This window comes from Pleurodeles waltl, chromosome 8 (assembly GCF_031143425.1).
Source record: "Pleurodeles waltl isolate 20211129_DDA chromosome 8, aPleWal1.hap1.20221129, whole genome shotgun sequence".
Taxonomy (NCBI): domain Eukaryota; kingdom Metazoa; phylum Chordata; class Amphibia; order Caudata; family Salamandridae; genus Pleurodeles; species Pleurodeles waltl.
In genome coordinates, this window is record NC_090447.1 from 1,269,092,274 (window position 1) to 1,269,107,856 (window position 15,583).

The 15,583-nt window shown below is 44.6% G+C and overlaps 1 protein-coding gene across 2 annotated transcripts in view; it reads right to left on the reverse strand.

Annotated features, from left to right (window-relative positions):
- Positions 1 to 15,583, reverse strand: part of PAN3 (poly(A) specific ribonuclease subunit PAN3) — a 620,383-nt gene that overhangs the window by 272,048 nt on the left and 332,752 nt on the right. For both annotated transcript variants that reach the window (XM_069202205.1, XM_069202206.1), the window contains exons 12-13: positions 4,303 to 4,419; positions 4,114 to 4,215 (exon numbers count right to left, since the gene is read on the reverse strand). In XM_069202205.1, coding sequence (XP_069058306.1) covers positions 4,114 to 4,215; positions 4,303 to 4,419 — 219 coding nt within the window. The remainder of the gene's footprint in view (positions 1 to 4,113; positions 4,216 to 4,302; positions 4,420 to 15,583) is intronic.

Consider the following 15,583-nt stretch of genomic DNA (forward strand, 5'->3'; position numbering starts at 1 on the left):
AAAGAGCATTACTGAAGGTAAATAACTTGTTTTTCTGATGGATACTACTAACACAGATAACTCACCTTGTGAATAAATATCAAAGCAGGACCTTCCCAGGTGATGCGTCTGTGGAATGGCTCAGACCACAAAGTCGTGCATGACCACCAACGAGTAAATGCTCATCCTAACAGACCTGACTTTCAAGGCAATAATGCTTCGTAACATGTGCATCAATGCCCACTTAGCAGCATGACTGATATCTAGGAAAGGCACTCCACAGGATGACAAAGTAGGAGCAACCTTTGCTCGAGTGGAACAGGCCCTTAATGCACCTAAAACTGTTGTTTTCAGTACTTCCTTGTTCCAGAAAAGTAACAGCGAGTTGATAGTCCACCCAATGGTCCTCGGTATAATCAGTGTAGAGGCTGAGGGCTCTTGGTGTTTCCAAATGATGGAGTTATATCTCCTCTTTTGAAGGGTGAGGTGACGAAAGAAGGTCAAAAGCCTTTACAACACTGAAAGGTGTTAACATTTTCAGCAGAAATGCAGCTTGAGTTCTCAAAACCAGTTTGTCTGAAAAAAATGTTATGTAAGGCAGCAGGACCGAGAGTGCATGCAGCTTACTCATGTGATGAGCTGACTTTAGCTCAACCAGAAAGATCATTTTAAGGGTCAAGAGACAAGGTCGACAAATATGCATTAGCTCAAATGTGGTGCACATTAGAAAAGTGAAAACTAACGTCCCTGTGACATCCCAAAGGGAAACATATGTTGTAAACTTTTAAGAAATCTTATCACAGCATGATCTGAACAAAGGAAGATGATCTAGCCACCTCACAAAAACTACAAGAGCCCAAAATAGCCTTTAACAGTGCCCAACTGAAATCCCTGTCAGGTCAGTGACACAACTAATGATACTGAATCTGACAGGTGCCGCACCAAACCTCAAACTAGCCCCAGTGCCCTGCATACACTGATTTGCTAGATAGGCACCTGGTTGACAGAAAAACATCAACAACCTCAGAAGGAAGTTTGAAGGAGATTAGCTGCACCATTCAACCTCCAAACACGGAGGTGCTGATTACAGAGGCCCGGGTGCAGGATCCAGCCCAATTGGTTCAACAGTATATCCTCCTAAAGCGGCAGTTTGATGGGGGGGACTGTTGCTCATACCCAGAAGCTCTGTATACCACACCAGTCCAGCCCAATCTGGAGCAACAATGATGACTTGGGACCAATCAGTCTCGATCTTCTTCAGAACACTTCAGGAGTGTCAAAGCTCCTCTCTAGGTGGAATGAGTCTCTGAAAGAGAGCCTTCTTGGGAACTCCAGCGAACAAAAGTACTGACAATGTGTATTTTAGGCACTTCCAAAAAGTTTGAGTTCGGGATTTTCCATTGCTGGAAAATGCTCTGTGCCACACCCAGATTTATCATTCGTAATCCATTAGACATCGGCAACTGAGCTTGCCTGCCCTGATGTTTAAAGATCCTCCCATGTAGTTCACAAACAGCTACTTCCAGAAACACAAAGCCTCCTGGCACAGGAGCTAGACTTCCCTTCCCGGCTTGTTGCAGTACCACATGATGGCAGTGTGGTCTGTGAATACCTGTAGTAGCCTCGCTTTGATGGGTGGTAGAAAGACCTTTAAAGCCAAGCAGGTCACCTGAAATTCACAACTGATGGGAGTCCTCTGATTTCTACCTCTCCCAGATGGACTACCCAGCCCAGTAGTGATGATTCAGTCACTACTGTCAGTTCTGGGTGGGTTAAGGGACGGTGTCTGCACAGACCCAATCACTTTCTACTGCCGACCAATGTAGATATTCTGCAGACTTCTCCAAGACCTAGATAGAATCCAATAGGTTCCCTGATGCTGTACCCAATGGAACTCCTGGTCTCACTACAGAGCCTACATGTGTCAACTTATATGGTTGACAAGCAGGATGCAGGAGCCCAATAGTCCCAGTAGCCTCAATACCATCTTCGCTGAGATCCAGGACAGAGGCTGAAACATTGGGATCACAGCCTAAATGTCCTGGACTCTCCGTTTAAGGGAAAAAGGACAGAAGTGCACCATATCCAAGATGGCTCCAGTGTGGAGTCAGATGTGACTTTGGCGTGTTGATATTGAACCGAAACAATGTGAGGAGGTTTGTGGTTGTCTGGAGGTGGTCCACAACTGCATTGGGCAAGGCAGTCTTCAACAGCCAGTCGTCGAGGTAGGTAAAGACAAGCACACCTGACCTCATAAGGTGTGCTGCTGAAACCATCGCCATCACTTTTGTGAACACACAAGGGGCACTGGTAAGGGCAAAAGGAAGCACTCCAAACTGACAATGCTCCTGATCCACTGTGATTGGCAGACAACTCCTGTAGCCCTGCAGGACGAAAATAGGGAAATATATATCCTGAATGTCTAACACTACTATCCAATCAAATGCATTCAAGGCAGACAAAACCTGGGCCAGTGTGAACTTCTCAACTTTGACCTTCAGCAGAAAAGGGTTTAGAGGGTGGAAATCTAAAATTGAACGAAGGACTCTATCCTTTTGCAGCACAAGGAAGTATCAAGAATAACACCCAGTTCTTCCAAGGCTTGATCCTTCTCTATGGCTCCTTTCGCCAGAAGGGTCTGCACTTTATACTGCAAAACAGGCATATGTTCTACAGTCAGCCACGTTGATGGGGTGGAAGGTGCAGCAGGACAGAAAGAAATTGAAGGGAGTAGACCTGTTTGACAAATTTAATTGCCAATGCCTCCAAAGTGACATCTCCCTTGGACAAAATGTCTGATCCTGCTTTGTACAGGGTGGGAGAAGAAAGGGATACACTTAAGTAGTTTTGTGGTTTTGGTTGTTGGAGAGGCGGGGGACTGAGCTGCACATTGCATCTGAAGCCCTGAGCCATGTCTCTGGGAAGCATGGCTTCAACCATGAAATGGCTAACAGGGTAGTTGTGCAGGTAACAGGGTCTCGCACTGGCAACATTGGAAACCCCTGGCATAACCAATCAAGTGGTAAAATGGCTGAGGATATTGCCTGATAGGGGCAAAAAGACTCACTAAATGCAAAAAGGCATGATATTTATTAAAGTATTCCCGTGGTGAGCATGCCTTCTCACCAAAAAGATGAGAGCCATCAAACAGCAGTGATGCCTGGACATCCCGGAAGAAGCCCGTAGATCTCATCCAGGCATAACGCCAAAGGCACCACACTCAGTTGCCTGGCCGAACCAATCGGAGGTATTGAGGACAAACCGGATACATTTTGAAGCAAACCAGCTGTCCTGTATGGTTTGGGCTAAAGACAGGCTGCCAGCAGAGTTTGACCAAAGGCATCCCACAAAGCACTACTGTAGGGGCTTAGCTGGCAGCTGGGTTGAATCAGTGTAAAGCAAGGCTATCAGAAGAGATCACACGCTTACCAAAGATCTGCATATGCCTTGGACCCGCTGTCAGGAGTCATCATAGGAAAAGATTAAGGTTCACTCTGCTGGTGCAAACCAAGACCACTAGGCTGTTCAGCATTGGGTGCAGAGTCAAGAGGTGCTGTCGTTCTCACATCTTGTCTGAAGACTTGGACTGGCATGGTGAAGTTGAAGAGTGCAAAGGTACTGCTCAAAGTTTACAGATCCAGTAGTCTGGATCCTGGGGATAATTCTAAGGTAAGGAATCTGCAGCTAAACGCATCTATCACAAATGCCATCTGAACTATTCCTTAGTGTTTGTTATGGTAAATGTACTTAAATTAGGCATATGCTGAAAATCTTTTCAGGTTAAAAGCTGCAATACAATCGAAACATTTTATTTTTTTGAAGAGATGTAGTTTCTCATATTTATAAAAAAATAAAACATAAATTCAACGCAGGAAGCATGCTCATTATAGAACTAGCAGCCAAACAGTTTGAGTTTGCATTTGTTAAGTAATTCATTTTGGCATAATGAACTAGGATGAACTGGTGGAAAGCATGAGATGTAACTGCCCAGAGCAACTAATTCACAGTGACCTAGACTGAGCTCTCAGATTATGTATATTTAATAAATGGATGAGTTTTTTTTGTTACTTAAATTATATTTCATTCAACTCATCTTATGGTCTATCTGTATGTTGTCAAACTTATTCTTCTTACCCCATTTCCTTTTGGTGAAATAGGCATCAGCACCAGGATCGTTAAAATGTCTGCTCATCATCGTCTCCGCTCCAGCATGAAAATCATAAGCAAACACCAGTGCTTAAAAACAGACAATAAAATAGATTTAATTTACAGGTTGTTTATACATGGGAAAAAAACCTTCATAATGTGAATTCCTTAACTTACAATGTTCTCCGAATGCTTTAGTGGTGAATACTTCCCTCAAGGTTACGATATTGGAGTGCTGAATTTTTTTCCACATATCCACCAACATCATGCACTTCGTGTTTACAAGTCTGAAACCTGCCAAAAAAAGATCTTTAAGTAGCATGTATTAACTTTTAATATTTTAGTTAACAAGAAGATAATTAAGGATTTATATTTGAATACATATCTCAGCTAACAAAAAGCTCTACATACTGTATTACCCCAAATGGGACTGAAAAATAAGCCACACTCACAATATAACTAAAAGAACAAGTTACTTACCTTTTGGTAACACTCTTTCTAGTGAATACTCTTTCTAATTGCAGGTTCCACACTGTTACTTTATCTCCAAGCACCATACTGGATTGGGATGAATTTAAGAGTAATACTCCTGCATCCCGGTAAGAGCTGCGGTTCAGCTCCAGGATTATTTTGTTTAGCCCCAGAAGGGATGTGGGTGCCACATACAAATGTCAACCCTGTTCATTGATGTCAGTTTCTTTCTTGACTCTGTCCACACCCCTGAAAGCACAGCTCAACAATAATCGAAGGCACTAATGTGCAGATCTCTACATTAGAACCATTTTAGATCAGAAAAGAGAACATTCCACCGAACTATGAGGCAGAAGGGCAGTGAGGAATCTGCAGTTAGATCAAGTATCCACTAGAAGATCAGGTTTCTTATCTTCAGCAACTACCTTTCTGGTAGAAACTCTATTGTAGATTCCTCATCTTGGGAATATTCCCCAAGCATCAGACTTGATCCAGAAGCTTCCGGGCAGCACTCAGAGGACAATAGGTGGTGTTGTGTGCTGGCACCATTCAATTTGGTGACAAGTGGAGCCACATGAAAGAGGCACCCATGCGTGACAATGTAAGTTGCTTTCTGAAGCTGACTGAGGTCTCAGATGCAGAAGCCCATAGGCAGACTGGCATGACCAGTGTGCAGAACTGTAGACCGGGAACTTTTTTTAATGGAAAAAGAGTCCAGTTGACAAAACGGGGAAGCAGGAGGTTTGGTGAGGAATTTGCAGTTCGATAGTTTATCCACCAGAAAAATAATTACCGAAAGTGAGTAAACAAGCTCTTCTGGTGGATACCTATAATTGCAGATTCCTCACCTTGTGAAAAGGTTACAGAGCAGTAACTCCCAAGGTACCTACCAAGGTGGTGGGTCTGAACTCAGACCAAAATGTTCAGCAGGACCAAGCGAGCAAAATGCCCCTCTAGATGGACCTGGCTGTTGAGGCAACACGGACTCATGAAAAACAAAAAAGAAGGATGTCTGACATATGCGCTTGCAAGTTTTGAACACGATAGGGAAAACACTTAGCAACAAACTTCTTGCAGCACCTTGACTATACATACTTGGGGTACGGTGGAAGGCATCTAGCTGCCAAAATAACACCAACTTCGGGGAAAAAATTTGAAATCCATCAGCTGTCACCGCTCAATCTCTGTGGCTGTGAATAGGTCGAGCCAAAGTTCGCTTCGCTGCTGGAAGACGTCAAATGTGCCAAATCTAAGTGTAACTGCCATTTGAAATAAGCTAGACACCAGCGTCTGAACTGTTCCACTCTGGCATTTAAAGATCCTGCCAAGTGTAGGTGATCAGGGAGATGCCCTAAGCGTTCAGCCACTTCCAGAGGTATAGGGCCTCCTGGCACAGAACCTACAACCCCACTTCACCGAGTCTGTTGCAGTACCACAAGGTGGCTGTGTTGTCTGTGAGAACCTGCACCCATTTCCCTTTCATGGTCTGAAGGAACATCTTAAGTGCAAAGTGAATATTTAAGAACTGCGGCAATTTGAGTGGAGGTGAGCTTCTACCACAGTCCTCTGATCTCCACCTCTACTGGTGACCGCCCGAACCCAGCAATGATGTATCCATCATGATCGTCAGCTTTGACAGGGTAGGAAGACTGTTCTGCCACTGGTCCAATCATGGTCGAGGAGCCATCACTTCAGATTCTTTGCAGTCTCCGACACCTGGATGTAGTCTGCCAGACTGCACTGGTGCTGACAGAACTTGGGTTAGGTTGAGCCTCTTGAACTTGCCCTTCCTGAGGAATAAACTCTGAGGGCAGAGATCTAGGATGGGGTGAAGACCGCCATCTTGTTTCAGGACCAGGAGGTAATGGGAATAACTGCCAGTCCAGATCTCTGGTGTTGGCACCCTCTCTATTGATCCTTTGTCCAAGAGAGCCTGAACTTCTACCTAAAGTTTTGGCAAGTGGTCCTCAAGGAGATGTTACAGTACTGGCAGCATATCACAGGGAATAGGGCAGAACAGGTATCGAGTAGCCATGTTCTACGATCTAGAACACCCATTGATTTTACTCCAGGTAGGTGAATGCTGACCCCGACCTCCTAGCAGGTGATCATGTGCTGCCAAGAACAAATTAAAGTGGGCTTGCAGTGCCAGCTGTGGAAGGAGGGGTTGTGCTATGAGTAGAACGGTACCCCTGAATGTTGTCAGCCAGCTCCTCTATCTTACCGCCGAAAGGGCTGGGAGACCTGCGCCCGCGGAGGCCCACATTGATGCTCTGTGGACATCCCCTTCCAAAGCCTTGAAAGGGATGATGGTGCTTGGTGAAAATTAGAGCTTGCTGAGCTAGGCTCAGAGTGCGAGCAGTGGCCTTGCTATGTTTAAATTTCTCTAGGGCGGAGACTTCCTTCATCCCAAAATGTTTCAAGCCACTGAATGGCATGTCAATTAGGGACTGATGGACACCCCAAGAGAAGCCCAGGGAACGGGTGCAGGCACGGCACGTAAGTACCATGTTGGTGCCGACTGGCCTACATAGGTGGTTGGTTGTGTCCAGGCCAGAACAAATTGTATATTGCACAGCATCTTGGCCATCAAGGATCAGACTTTTTAGAGTATGTCTGACATCCTTGAGGACAGGTGGCAATACAAACTCCCACAAGGATAGTGCCTTTACTACCAAAGGCTCCAGGGTGGGCTACTGTATTAGGAAGTCTGAATCCCCAGGAGGCAGCATGTATTGACTTTCCACCTGTCGGCAAATGGACAATATCTTGGTTTTGCACAGGTGACCACAAGCGCATACTAGGGTCTCACTGAAAGGAAGCGGAGATTCTTCAGAGGTAGCTGCCGGTTTAAGAACCTCTGTCAACACGTTGGTTCTTACCTCTTAAATTGGTAGGGTGAGGTCGAGAACTTTGGCCTCCCTCCCGATGACTGTTGCAAAGGAGGCAGCCTCTTCAGTGGCCACAGGATCAGGTGAGTTGAAATCGATGTTGGGGAGGAATCCAACTCGCTGGCATCTTGTAGGTCCCCAAAAACGTTGCACTCATGATAAAATGCATCCTCTTTAACAACTTGTTCATAAAAATGTTGATCCTCATCTGAAAAAGTAAAATAATGCAGTGAAGATCGCAAGGGTCGAGATTCCAAATCAGATAATACTATCTGGTCCGGAGTTGAGGCTCTGGCTCATGGCGTTAGTCTCTGCTTCAGGGCCAACAAGGGACATTTGGCTGGAGATGGCAGCACCTTGCTCAAGGGCAATTTTTACCTCAGGTAGAGGTTGAGCGGCACAGGCTGTGTAAGGGATGGATGTGTAGACAGGGAGCCTCCGCAAACCCCTGCAGCCCGAATGTGCTCAGAGAAGGGATTTGTAGGGTATCACAGATGACTGCCACAGCTTCCTTCAAACAAAGCATTTCCTATTCCATGGCTAACTGCTGTGGGAAAACTAGGCTGAGCATCAAACGCATGTGGAGTTTACTGTGTATTGTGGCTCCGTGGCGTAGAGGTGCCCAGGATGCTGTGTGACTCAGAGTGATGTGAGTGGAGGGACCATAGAGAACAATGCTTTGACTTCTTGCGTTCTTGTGTTTCTTAGAATTACCTGAATTCCTGGATTTCACAGTCTCAGGAATGGTTTCAGGAGTGGAAGTGTTACCTAGCTCTTGACTGGGTTCGGGACCACTTCTGTGATTTCTTTCGGAGTTTCGGTGATGGGGAACGTTGTGACCCGGTTTCGAATAGCTTAACGGTTCATTTTGGCTTCATGTCATGTATGGAGCTGAGGAACTATTGGCACACTGTGTGTGTCACAGAGATTGGTTGTTTACAGTCACAAAACTGTTAAAATCCTGTAGAGTTGGAGGCCATACCTGCACATTACAGGAATGCTGCCAGAAAAAAATTTGTTCTCCTGAGGGAAAGTTCTGTCAAGACACAGCATTGCAAGCTCTGGATCTGCATCGTAAGGCGTAGAAAGACAGTACCTGATGTCAGAGTTCAGTGGTGATGGTTTTATAGTGACCCCAACATCACATCTGAAACATACGGGCCTGAAGCAAAGCCATACAATGCCATCTGTCGATGCATTAGAGCTTGGAGAACCTCACAAGGTGAGGAATCTACAATTAGAAGTCTTTATCAGAATGCTGCAAACCTTTCAAAAATTTGCTAACAGGTTATTTCAATGTAGAGGGTTGATTTGGCACCCATAAAAAGTGAAAAAAAGCAGATCGATGGCCTTTTACAGTGTCCAAAGCAAGTTGTTGCTGGGTCAAGGACAGAGCAAGCAAAACGTAAGGCAACTTTGCCAGCAGTGGGTCAATTTGCTAAATGCTGCACCAATCCACAAATTTGTCCCAAAAACTGGTGTACATTGATTTTATGGAAGGACACCTCGCTGCCAAGATGACATTAATGACCTCAAGGGGAAGGTCAAATGCCACCACTCAATCTAAATAAAAAAGAAACAGATGATGGAAGGAACACTGAACAATGCAAACATTCACCACCAGTCACAGATTTTATATGATCCATTGTTTTTTTTTTTGCTCACCACCCCACCCCAGTCTGGACCCAGCCATATGCAAATCAGTCTTGACCCTGCTCCCCATGGGAACAGTCCAGCCTGAACTGCCAGGTCATCCCTGGACCGGAAATAAACATTCTGCGACCAGTGCACAGTGAGCATGATACCCACGTCTGGGCATATCCTTCCCTCTTAGGGTGACAAAAACAAAATTAATAGATGATGATGGGCAGAATGCTGAACAATGCAAACATTACCCCCAGTCACAGATCTGGGTTTAATCCATCATTGTTTTTGCTCACCATGCCACCCCAGTATGGACCCAGTCATATGCAAATCAGCTCAATCTAAAGGCATGGAGATACAAATTGTGCAGGCCCATGTGTAGTACCCTGCCTTACTGCTGTGAGAGAAGATCATCCTAAAGATGTAGCCTGATCGGAGTGACAGAAGCTCATACCCAACATTTCCAGGTACCACATTCTCCTTGACCAATCCAGAGCCACCATGATGACTTGGGCCCAGTCGTTTCCGATTGTCTACTCTGGATAGGCTTCGCAGTGGCAGAAAGGTGTACAGGAATCCTGTGCTCCACTTTATCTGGAATACAGCAGAGCACACCTTCCTGGAAACTCCACTGTGTAAAAGTGCAGAATTATGCATTCTTTGCTCTAGCCTAAAGATCTAACCAGGGTCCTCCCCACTGCTAGAAGACACCCTGTGCCATCTCGGGATATAAGTACTATTTGGGATCTGCTAGGTGTCACTAGGCGAGTTTGTCTGCCCCAGCGTTCAAAGATCCATCGAGGCAAGTAAATGCTCTGGCAGTCCAGTCAGCTTCACAGATGAAGTGCCTCCTGGCACAGGACTCCGGACACCATCCAAACCTGCTTGCTGAAGTACCACTTGATTGTAGTGTTGTCCAGGAGAACCTGAATCAGCCTCCCGTTGACAGACAGTACAAAAGCTTTAAGTGCCAGTTGGAAAGTCAACAACTTCCAACAAGATTTGTGGAGACAAGTCTTCACAGGAGACAAGATTCTTCTGCTCTCTCTCTCTGTTGACCTCCTGATCCCAGCAGTGATACACCAGTCACCACCATCTGCTCTGGGTGGGGCAGGGAGAGGGGTCTACCACTGGTTCAATTGTGAATGATCCACAAATGCAGATCTTTTTCAGTCTGACCCGAAATCTGATGGAATCTGGCAGGTTCCTTTAGGGCTGGGCCCACTGAGACTTCAGGTTCCGCTACAGAGGATGCACATGCTACTTGGCATAATCAATAAGCAAGATGTCAAGAAGCCTGACAAACCAGTCTTGCCTAGAACCAAGGCTGATACATCTGGATACATGTCCTGGACTCGCTGTTGTGGAGGGAAGGCCCAAAAGTACACCGTGTCCAGGATGGCTGCAATGAAAGGGAACCTCTGCGAAGGAGTTCGGTGTGACTGCAGCAAATTAAAGTAAAGCCAATGTCAGGTGGTCTGCCATCATCTGGATGTGGTGTTTTGCTGACTGTGGCGAGCTTGCCTTCACCAGCCAGTCATCAAGATAGGGGAAAACTAAAATACCCAACCTCCAGAACTCCCTCTCTTTGGTTCATTTACTTACACTTCTTGAAGCAAGATAGAAAGGTGTTGCTCTGAAAAATGTTCTGACGTGGATGGGAGCTGTGGCAGGTCAAAAAGGAATGGTAGCGCATGCCTAGTCGGATGATCTGGAGGACCCAACTGCTGAAATATATACTTTGCCAATAGTGGAGGAAATATCGGATCCTGACCCACAGGGTGGTTGTGTGCCACGAAGGCTACACTAAAAGGGAGAAGCATGGGACTGGACAGTCTATTGCCCTTGGTGGCTTGGACGTTGTCTGCTCGATCCCCGTCCTCAACCCAGAAAAGGCTGGGATGCCTCTTGCAGTGGCGATACTCCAAACTCCTCTGTTAGCCATGAAAAGGGCTGAACTGTTAAAGATACTCTCTTGTAAAGGTAGAATGGCTGAGGGAAGCAGGCGCAGCTCAACCCAGCTTGCTTTAAAACATTTTAACATCGAATCTGCCTTCTTTGAATGGCATGTGCATCAAAGAGCTTGAAAATCCCCAGAGAAGCCCATCTATCTCATCGAAGGATATTACCTTAGCACCAAGCTAGTGCCAACTGCATTGTTAGAGCAATCAGTAGTGTCCGGTACTAAGCATATGTTGCCCTTTGCAGTGTCCTGACCATCCTTTATGGTTTGAGACAACACTGGCCCACAATTCATCAGGAACTGCTGGAAAGCATCTTGACAACCATGTTCTATAAAGCGTGGGCACATCTCCCCAGCATGCAGCTGGCACTGAGTCAAAGGACAGCCAGACTGGTTAAGGAAAACATCAGTTTCTCAAATGCTTCAATCCGTTTTCACTAAATCAAGAGTAACGATGGAGAAAGAACTTGGGTTCACTCTAGTAATGGAAGCCTGAACCACATAACCTGCTGGTGTAAGGTACAGCGTCAAGAAATCAGGGTCATATGGTGTCTGGCAACCTGCCTGCTGACTAGTGGACACGAGCAGGGCTTAGACCAGGTGCAAAAAAAGGGTGCCAGTCAGGGTTGCATGAGACTGAAGTACAGATTCTGATGTATGTCCAGGTTGTAAAACATCTGTTAGTACGTTAGTTTTGACTTTCGTAGTTGTCAGTTGTAAATTCAGCACCACTGACTCACATCTCATTACAAAGGCAAAGGAGGCACTTTCTTCTGTTATTGGTCCAGAAGTAGAACACAACCCAGTGTTCTGGCCTCCTGCAGGTCCATGTATAAGTTGTCATCAATACTGTGTTCGGGAAAATAATTTCCCTCATCTCCATAGGCCGGTTTGCTCGGATTAGCCAAAACTCTGTGGGAGAGCCGAGGCACAGCTCAGAGGCAAAGGCATGGTTCCCTCAAAGTCTGACTGAACTGACCCAGGTGCACTGGTACAACTTCAGGATGATACTTTGATTGGAGCTGAATTGAATTTGTCTCAGAGTCGTAGAGAACTGTAGGAACAGGGTCTCCCTCCGGTACCAACAGCACTGATGTCGAAGGAATCAGTGTGAATTTTGGTACGTAACTGGCAGTCTTGCTCTGATGTCCAATCAGAAAAAAGCCACTTTAGGAGGGCCAGGCAGCGCTCACGGCAAACTACTCATTGGTAACTCAACTGGCGGCCTCCGCATACTTTTTGGGCCCAAAGGAACTACAGAGGGAACGTGAATTTTTTTTTACAACATGGCTTCCTGAAAAGTTTCAATCTGTTGCACTGATGGACCTGGACACTCAGGGGGCATCAGGATCAGTTGGGGAATCAGCTCCTTGGCAAGGGACTTGGACTGAGACTGTTAGGCACCCAGACATCCTTGGGACCTCTAGTTGAGGGTGGCAGGGCTGGGCCGAATCCCGCTTAGCCTTCTTGTGATTCGGGTTTGACTTAACAGAAGATTTCGACCTGAACAAGAACCTATTGAAGGAATGGCCTCAACTTTGAGGGGGACTTCTGAGACTTCTTTCGGTGTTCAGCGATGTATAGCTTTACTTCGTGTTCTCAGATCGTCTTCAGGTTCATAAGGGCACACTCATCTGAGGTGCTCCAAATCCACACATCAGAGGCACACCCTGTGGGGGATCTATCAGCGACATTTGTTTGCAACAGCCTTAAGAAGCCATTAGCCTTGTAGTTTCAGGAGATGATATAGTTCCCTTGTACACAGAAAAAAAGGATTTTATAATAAAATAATAGTCAAATGATGAAGAAAAGTTGGGAGCGAGCTACAAATGCTGTACGAAGGCACACCATAAAAGGAAGTGACATAGATGTGTAAGAGTGGCGTTTATACACTGCTCTGTCATCACTTCTGGGGTGGATCAAAGTAATCGCAGAGCCGCACTGCAACAACTATTGGTGCACAGAATAATTGCTGTCTTCTGAATGTAGTGTAAGACCTGGGGATAAAGGTGAGGAATCTGATGTTAAAAGTATTCATCAGAAAGTTTGTCTTGCAATTTAAACAGTAGATTTGACCTACTTATTTTTCGAATTTGTTTTATCAAAATACAGAGCACAGCTAAACCTGCTTTATAATATCCTCTGCTGAGTACTGTGTGAGCCTCACTGATGAGCAGATCAGTGCTTGTAAGTAACTACTCAGACAAATAAAATACGCTATAAGAGGCACTGTATTTTAGTTTTTTTCTTTGTGAAATTTCTCTCCAGACCAACTGAGTAAGTTACCTTTAATAACTCTTCTTGGAAGATATTCTATCTAAGCATGGATTCCTTACTTTAGAATATCCCCAAACACAAGACTGGATGTGGAGATCATCAATAGCAGTGCTTGTGTGCACCAGCACGCAACATCATGAGGCCTGACATAGGCTTATAAGTGCCACCCCTTCGCATTGACGTCAGTTTCTTGTTTCAATCCCTTTCTATGCTTTTAGATACAGAGCTTAGAATAACTGTTGTTCAGTGAGTAGATTCTCAAGTTAGGCCTTTTTTAGATGTTACAGAGACTTACCAAAGAGTGGAGGGCAGTGAAGAACCTATGGTTAGATAGTGTTCTACCCAAGAGAAACAGCATTACTGAAGGTATGAGGTTTGACAGAAGAGAAGCTTTCAGTCACAGAAAGTGTTGAATTATCAAGTGTGGGTGACCTCAATCATGGGTGACATTAATCACATGAGACAAGTTGTGTGGTACATAGTTTTGTGAGCAGAGTTTTAAAAACCCTAATGAACTTTAGTTACCAAAAGAGGACTGCTGAGGGTGGCAGCATGCATTGCTAGTATGCTACTGGGTGGTTTAAAACTCCCAAGTACTCTGAGGTACAGACATTTTGGGTAGTGCACAGAGAAATAAGTGATGCAGCAGCCGTGATAGTTCCACCTAAATCATTGAGAGAAAGATCACAATGACCACTTGTATTTGTCTTACCAAATGTAAAGTTTATGATGTATTATAGTAAAAAAGTATAGATTTGTAGATTTAATTATTTGGGTACTTGAATAAGAGCACACTTTGAATCCTGTGACTAGTCTGAGTATGCTGTGGAATTGTGTAGTGATCATAATTTGCCAGTCCCAATAAGTGATTGATCTAATAAATTACTGTGCTAAATTGCTTGAAACAGGAAATCTTGAAGCAATATTAATGTAAGTTGGTAAGTGTCAATGGAGTCCATTTTTTCTTTAAAGAAAAGATGAGCAAAATGCATTAACAGTTAACCAGCTACCTCTCCCATTACTTGCGTTTGTGCTTGTATCTTACCTGTACCGTGCTCAGTGGCCTTTTGGCTAGGTTCAATCTATAAAAGTACCTCAAACAAAAATACAACAGTTTTTAACCAGTTTGAAATTGGAAGCATGTTGACCTCTCCATCCCACTGTAACATCAATGGCTTGATGGTTAAGGGGGAAATGCAACCTACATGGCAATAAACAAGATAGGGTTGAACCTATGAAAATGCTTTGCTTCACAAGAGAGCAACATACTAGAGTTGCTGGATTTAAGATAAAACAATCAATAACATTGTAATAGTTTTCCTGTGTACTCACACAAAAGACAAACAGTGTGCATGCACTAGGGAAGGTATGAGGAGATGCATGGTTGTAAGGATGAGTAGGACAATAGTTGTGAAAAGGAACTAAATGGACGCAAGAGGTCAGTAAAATGTAGGATATATTTTCACAATTAAACAGTTGGACTAATGTACTTAGTTATGAGAATGTAAAAACAAAAGTGAGTTGTGCAGGAACAAGATAAAAAAGGATGCAGACAAAGGTTCTAGAAGGGTAAATCAGCCAAACAAGGTGTAGAGGAAAAAGTTACTTACCTTTGGAAATGCTCATTCTGGTGGTAACTCTAACTGCAGATTGCTTTAAAATAGTTAGGCGCTAGACTGGATCTAAAAAAGTCTTCAGCAGGTGATGTCATTTGGCTCTGCAGTGACTCCATAAGAGATGTAGTAGAACATGATTTAGAAGCACCAGCACTTTGTGCTGACATCAGCATCTTAATCTTTCTCCTAGCATGTTCTCATGTGAGAAGCACTTAGAAAAAATAAACAATATGGTAGACACAGTGGTAAATACAATTTGGGAACTTGTTATGATGTTCAGGAGTCCATTACCCTGATCGGTGAAGAGGAAAGTTAGTGAGGGATTGGAAGTTATATAGAGTATCCACCAAAAATAATGGCAGGTACCAAAGGCAAGTGGGTTGTCACTCTGAGGTATACTTCTAACTGCAGATTCATCATCTTTAGCACAGATACCACAGCAGTACTTCTAAATGGTGGAGGGTCTGGGCAGTGGACTCAGACCAAAATGGCCTTCAGGAATAAGTGAGTGAAATGACCTCGTCAGACTTGGTGGAATGAAATCTCAGGCCTTCAAGAGACTACTTTTTGTTTTGGCCAGTGCATAGCAAATCTTA